Source organism: Triturus cristatus, chromosome 8 (genome assembly GCF_964204655.1).
Source record: "Triturus cristatus chromosome 8, aTriCri1.1, whole genome shotgun sequence".
NCBI lineage: Eukaryota > Metazoa > Chordata > Amphibia > Caudata > Salamandridae > Triturus > Triturus cristatus.
The window spans coordinates 1,622,935,743-1,622,942,957 of NC_140591.1; the positions used below are offsets into that span (position 1 = coordinate 1,622,935,743).

General features: G+C 55.5%; 1 protein-coding gene across 1 annotated transcript; it reads right to left on the reverse strand.

Moving 5' to 3' along the window:
* Positions 1-770: 770 nt before the first annotated feature.
* LOC146808448 (uncharacterized) lies at positions 771-4,779 on the reverse strand. Its single transcript, XM_085623559.1, has one exon. The coding sequence runs from the start codon at positions 4,272-4,274 to the stop codon at positions 2,958-2,960; it is 1,317 nt and encodes a 438-aa protein (XP_085479685.1). The 5' UTR covers positions 4,275-4,779; the 3' UTR covers positions 771-2,957.
* Positions 4,780-7,215: the final 2,436 nt, after the last annotated feature.

A 7,215-nucleotide genomic window follows, 5' to 3' on the forward strand; every position in this document is an offset into this window, starting at 1 on the left:
TGAATTATGGTGGTCTGAGATAACGCCACGTTTAGTTTGGCATGGGGCCAGGTCTGGTGAGGCCGTGGAAATCTCTTGCAGATCAGTAAACAGCACCATGCACAAATTCACAGAACAGAGGGGTTTTGGATTCATCAGACACGGTCTCTTGCATGCCAGGTCCACAGGATGTTTTGATGAGGACGGGGTTCATTTGTCTAGAGTGGGCATGGACCTGTCCCTGTTGGACCTGGGAGATGCCGTAGAATCAGCTGGGTGTAAGTAAGAATGCTAAGTAAGAATGCCTGCCTTGGTGGGGGGGCCCAGGGTGTGACGGGGGCCACACCCAGAGCTATGGCGGAGTTACAGGGCGATCCAGAGGCTGAATGGTACATAGGGGCATCCTCTTCAGGAGCACAAGAAGGGTGCAAATGCCAAACAACCCCAGGAAGTCCTTACGGCAGGACCCTGGAGGAACGACGGAGCCCCTTTAGTCCTGCGGGCGGTTGTAAACCTGAGCAGCCGGGGGCTTTCCTGGATACGCTCCGCCCCCTCAAGGGACGTGAGTAAATGGGTGGACTGGTGTAAGGGGTAATCCACTCAAAATGGTGAGCACGGATTGGTTAGGGACCACGGTGCAATTTGGCTCATCAGGTGTGCAGGGCAGCTTAGGGGTGTCACTGCAGCCTGCCCCTGGATCGCCCATAAGTTGACCCACCATGTTGGCATATTTATTATGCAAATAAACCTGCAGCAATGTTTTCTCCAGCAAACAATGTGTCTAGTGTGTTCTTTATTATGAGATTGCTGTGATTACAGGAGGAGTATGAGGCTGATATTGCACTATAAGATATACTACTGTGCAGATACCCAAAGCCAGGCACCACTGCCTGACCCAGACATGGCCTCTCTGAGCCCAAGGGCCAATTTAACATCTTGCAACAATGACATGCTCATGGTGCAACAGCTGAACTAGAATATTCCACATAACGATTGGACTTTTCTGCAAGAGTCAGTTAAAAACCTGGATAAGTCCTTTATGCCAACTATGTATGCACCGTTTCAGTATGCATTACAGAAGCTCTCACAGACATGACAGGGTGAAAGGAGACACGGAAAGACGTTTAACACAATGCCAAATCGGAGAAGTAGGGTTTCTGAGAGTTTCAGGTTAAACTTTTAAAAAACTTAAAAAGCCGAATTTATTTCAGGACAGCACAGTGGTGCTGGTAGCTTTATTGGGCGGGTATAGCTTGCGCGTCTTATCCAGTAAAAAAGCTGCTTAATCTTTGAATATTAAAAGCAATATTTTTCGCAGTTTTATGTAGCGTGGACTGAACCCGGAGGTATTGCAGCGCTTTACAGGACCACCAGTTACAATATGAAAACCCAAAGGCAGTCCGCGGGGTCGGAGTGACTCTCAGAACAGTCAGTTCCTGTGAGTTGAAGGGAGAGAGCGCGGCCTTCAGTGGCAGGAGCAGGACGGGGTGAAAGGAGGGCGAAGAGGTGGCTGTGCAGGGGCTGTGCAGGGGGCTGCAGGGCGCTGTGCAGGGGGCTGTTCAGGGGGCTGTGCAGGGGGCTGTTCAGGGGGCTGTGCAGGGGGCTGTGCAGGGGGCTGTGCAGGGGGCTGTTCAGGGGGCTGTGCAGGGGGCTGTTCAGGGGGCTGTTCAGGGGGCTGTGCAGGGGGCTGTTCAGGGGGCTGTGCAGGGGGCTGTTCAGGGGGCTGTGCAGGAGTTATGCAGGGGGCTGTTCAGGGGGCTGTGTAGGGCGCTGTGCAGGGGGCTGTGCAGGGGCTGTGCAGGGGGCTGTGCAGGGGCTGTGCAGGGGGCTATGGAGGGTGCTGTGCAGGGGGCTGTGCAGGGGGCTGTGCAGGGGCTGTGCAGGGGGCTATGGAGGGTGCTGTGCAGGGTGCTGTGCAGGGGGCTGTTCAGGGGGCTGTGTAGGGCGCTGTGCAGGGGGCTGTGCAGGGGCTGTGCAGGGGGCTGTGCAGGGGCTGTGCAGGGGGCTATGGAGGGTGCTGTGCAGGGGGCTGTGCAGGGGGCTGTTCAGGGGCTGTTCAGGGGGCTGTGTAGGGCGCTGTGCAGGGGCTGTGCAGAGCGCTGTGCAGGAGGCTGTTCAGGGGCTGTTCAGGGGGCTGTGTAGGGCGCTGTGCAGGGGGCTGTGCAGGGGCTATTCAGGGGCTGTGTAGGGCGCTGTGCAGGGGGCTGTGCAGGGGGCTGTTCAGGGGGCTGTTTAGGGCGCTGTGCAGGGGGCTGTTCAGGGGGCTGTGTAGGGCGCTGTGCAGGGGGCTGTGCAGAGGGCTGTTCAGGGGGCTGTGCAGGGCGCTGTGCAGGGGGCTGTGCAGGGCGCTGTGCAGGGGGCTGTGCAGGGGGCTGTGCAGGGCGCTGTGCAGGGGGCTGTGCAGAGGGCTGTTCAGGGGGCTGTGCAGGGCGCTGTGCAGGGGGCTGTGCAGGGGGCTGTGCAGGGGGCTGTTCAGGGGGCTGTTCAGGGGGCTGTGCAGGGGGCTGTGCAGGGCGCTGTGCAGGGCGCTGTGCAGGGGGCTGTGCAGGGGGCTGTGCAGGGGGCTGTGCAGGGCGCTGTGCAGGGGGCTGTGCAGGGGGCTGTGCAGGGGGCTGTGCAGGGGGCTGTTCAGGGGGCTGTGCAGGGGGCTGTGCAGGGGGCTGCAGGGCGCTGTGCAGGGGGCTGTTCAGGGGGCTGTGCAGGGGGCTGTTCAGGGGGCTGTTCAGGGGGCTGTTCAGGGGGCTGTGCAGGGGGCTGTGCAGGGGGCTGTTCAGGGGGCTGTGCAGGGCGCTGTGCAGGGCGCTGTGCAGGGGGCTGTGCAGGGGGCTGTGCAGGGGGCTGTTCAGGGGGCTGTGCAGGTGGCTGTGCAGGGCGCTGTGCAGGTGGCTGTGCAGGGGGCTGTGCAGGGCGCTGTGCAGGGGACTGTGCAGGGGGCTGAGTCTGATTATTGACTGATGTAAAGTCAATGAAACCAGGACTCATGGCGATGCAAGCGAGGCTTTAACTCTCTCTTCGCGGATGACGCTTTCCGCCTGCTCTTTGGATACATATTTCTCTGGGGGGTGTCTCAGGACGCGGCTGCTGTTACCCCACAGACTCCCTGCCGTCTCACAGGCCTCCACGTTTCTCAGGAGGGGGCCCCTTCCCAGGCTCAGGGTGCGACCCCCGGGCAGGTAGAAGGCAAAGACCACGTTGTTCCACCTGGAGGGGTCGTACGTCTGCTGTGACTCCCGGTTCAGCGGATACTTCCCCAGGCGGCCCGTGGAGGGGTCGATGAACCAGGTGTAGAGGTCTGTGGTGGACTCGGGCGCCCACAGCAGGTTCCCTCTCCGGGAGCGGGGCCACACGGAATCCAGCAGGGGCAGGTGCTCGAACCACCTCCAGGACGGGCTGTGGATCAGCACCCAGTGAACCACCTCCAGTTTGTAGGCCTCGGTGCCCAGCACCCTCAGGGCCGGCTCCTGCCCCCCGCAGTGCTGCTCCTTGTAGCTCCACAGCAGCTCCTCGAAGCCGAAGGGGAACTGGAAGTTCCCGAAGCGGGAGTCAGTGCGCAGCGCCGGGGAGTTGGCCAGCGTCTCCCGCACGTCTAGCTCCCCTGGGGAGAGTTGCCGGTACCGGGTGCTTGTGCCCGAGTAGCGCTGCATGAAGTCCTCTAAGCGCGTGTTCTTGAATCTCTCCTGTTCTGAGGGCGGGATGAGCGGGGACCAGCAGGAGACGCTCAGGCTTACGGGGCTCCCCTTCAGGATGAAGCGCCTGTCGCAGCCGCGGATAGCGCCTTCATTCACGATGCTAAGGAACTTCTCCAGTGTGGTGACATGTTTCAGCCAGATCACGGGGAAGCGGGGGGCCGCCAGGTCCGAGCACACCTGCTGCATGTTGGGGTACCCCTGCTGGGAGCCTGTGCTTCCTGCAGCCCCCCCTCCGCAGGACAAGGTCTCTCCCAGGGCGTCCCGCACTTGATGATTTTGTAAAAACTCTCCCTCCCAGAAATTGGAGTCGCTTCTCTGTTTCCCGGGGTACAGGGGGTCAGAGTGCTGGATAAGTGTCATTTGTGGGCGGTGGGACGCAGCCTCAGCGCAGGCTTGGGCAACAAATATTCCACGCGCGGGTCCTTTGTCCGCCAGCTCGGCCTTTTCTAAATCTACCCTCGACATTTGCGGGTTCAGAAGTGCAACCCTTGCAATGGCATTGGGGCCCCGGTGTGCGGGGGGCCCCTTGAACCCCAGTTCTCGCTCTTCTTTGCCACCAAAACAGGAGCTGGTGGTCCCGGTTTCCTTGCTGGCCGTGGAGCCCATGGCAGGCGCTCTCCCCACTGCTTGTTTAGTAGTTTTCTTTCCTCTCCTCTCTGTCTCTCCTTCCCTCTTCCAGAGGCCTCACTCCTTGTCTCTCGGCCTCTCTCCTCGTTTCCTCAGCCGTTCCTCGTTCTCTTCTTCACCCCTCTGTTCTCCTCTTTCCTCTGCCCTCTGTCTCCGGAGGCTCCTCTCTTCTCCTCCTCACCTCTTCTGTTCTTCTCTTTCCTCCGCCCTCTGTCTCCGGAGGCTCCTCTGTTCTCCTCCTCACCGCTTCTGTTCTTCTCTTTCCTCTGCCCTCTGTCTCCGAGGCTCCTCTGTTCTCCTCCTCACCTCTTCTGTTCTTCTCTTTCCTCCGCCCTCTGTCTCCGGAGGTTCCTCTGTTCTCCTCCTCACCTCTTCTGTCCTTCTCTTTTCTCTGCCCTCTCTCCCGGAGGCGCCTCTGTTCTTCCTCTGTGCACTCCGTGGGCTGTTTGTGACCCTGTGGCTAGAGCCAGTCCTGACTTCTTGTCCCCGCCCCTCCCCTGGCAGCCGGAGTTGGAGAGCAGAGGGCACTGTACAGGAAGCCCCGGGGGCGGGGCGACCCCTGAACTGCAGGAGCTGTTTTATTAGGTCTCGCCTGAGACAGCGCTTTAGCGCTGCTCTGGCGAGACTTATAGTAAGCGCTTTTGGAAGTGGAAACGAGTGCATTTCAGGCCGCCAACTACAGTGCATGTGCTCCGGGCGCGCGCACCATTTGGCAGCCTGAAAGCATTCGTTTTCTTTCACTTTCGCGGCCGCACGGCCGCCCACGAAAAGTGCTCACCATTTGCCAGCCTGCATTGCCTCTCTCCCCTACCCCCTCCCTTATCCCACTTCCTGCTTGTTGTTCTTGTTTTTTACTGTTTCAGAGGTTAGTTTCTAAATCCTATCTATGGCACCATCTACTGTTCGTCGTGAATTATTCTAAAAACAAAGCGTTGTGGTTTGTAACGACCATGCTGCCATCTCTTTCATGTCCGTAAAACCTTTATTTAGATTGCGAACAGGAAGTGGGCAGACTGGAAGGAGCCTTAGCTGCATCTGCCCGTTATTTCTTGGTTGTTTTCAGTTCGCTGGCTTCATTTTCATCTTGCTCTCTTTCAACACATCGCGGCGGTTCTTTCTTTTCAAAGTGCCTTTTCAGATCTTCTTGGCGCTTTTACTTGTGTTTTATTTTAAGTGTGTAGCTTCCCAAATTTTCATGGGGCTTTTGCTGTTACTACATTAGCCCATTGTTTCAGGTTAACCCACACAGCAGTTCTGGCTGGTGTTTCTTCTAACGTGTCTATATGCGGCGCTCTCATAACTTGCAGGGATATTAGCGCTATATTATGTATGAATACAATTTCTCATACTACACACAGAGAAACACACAGAGGCAACATCTATCATTTGTTATTGGTGGCTTCTGCAATATTTGACCTCGTACTTGTGTGCGCCTGATGGGCTGTTCCACATAAGTGTTTGTACTTTATACTTACTTGGGGGGACAGCCTCAGGCAACATTTGCCTGTTCTTGGTCGCTTTTGCGTGCAGTATCTAGAACGCGCTGTTTCCAGGTTTATAGCGCTCCCACATTGGCGCATTGCAACATTATTATTTATATGTGCCTTTTTACACCTTTTAATTTTCACTTAACCTAATAGTGGCGCATTATTTAGGTGTATAGCTTCTGAAATATTTTAACATTACTGCTTTAGCGGCAATAGGCATAGTTTCAAATCACCTCTTGATATAGGCCCGGATGCTGTCATTCTTATCCTACCTATATACAGTGCTCTCTAAACGTACAGTCAGATCAGGCGCGCAACACCCATTGGACTCACAGGGCTTCAGCCCCCCCCGTCGTGTGCGGCAGCCCGGGATGAGACACCTTCCCGGGCAAAAAAGCAGCCGCACCCGAGCACTTCACAGGTCTTTAAAAGACCATTTACATGTTAATGAGGCCTCGCTGTTGTTTGACCCCTTCTAAGAGCCCCTGCAGCTCCACTCTGCCTATTGCTTAAAGTTCAGCCCCCCCCGAAATTTTTGCTCAGCCCCCCCCCCCCCCCCCCCGAAATTTGGCTCTAGTTGCGCCTCTGAGTTAGATTACACATACTGTACAGGGAAACAAACAAAAGCGACACCTGTTCAATAGTTACCGATTACCTCTGCACTGGTTTACAAGCAGTAATATCGCGAGATGTGTATGTGACAGGCTAATCACTTAACGCAGAGTACCGCCTGAAAATAATAAGGCACCCCATAGATTGGCAGAACTGTTCCAATATCAAACACTCAAAAAAATATACGATGAACTAAAGCTTCACTCTTAATGAATACGATTTAGTGGCTTGTCGTTTTGTCAGCAAACAGAGCAAAGCTGCCTTTCTGATTTATCTGCTGTGGGAGTGCAGTGTGCTGTTCCTGCCACCCCGGAGCTGTATACGGGTTCAAGGACCGTATACTAACTCGGCGTGTGTCTGGATACGGCCCACTGCCAGCGCTATATGTGTACTGGGAACATTCCACCTAACGGACAGTACTAGGGTGTACAGAGCTTTCATAGCTGTGCGTGTGCTGGACCAGCCGGTGTAGTGAGATCTTGCCCATAGGGGTATCCTGGCTGGTTGTTTTTTGTTTTGTTTTGCAGTTTTATGTAGTGCGAACTACCCCCAAAAGTAGTTGCGAGCTTTACAGGAGAAATAGTTATATTACACAAAAAACACATAGATCATAGCGTCTATGCTGTGGTATACCAGTTGTTAGCGCTCCATGTAATTGTTTGTCTATTTAAATACTTCACACGAGGCAGACACATGCCCTCCAGCACTTTTTTTTACTGTTTCGGGGGTTAGTTTCTAAATCTTATCTATGGCACCATCTACTGTTCGTCATGAATTATTCTAAAAGCAAAGTGTTGTGGATTGTAACAAGCATGCTGCCA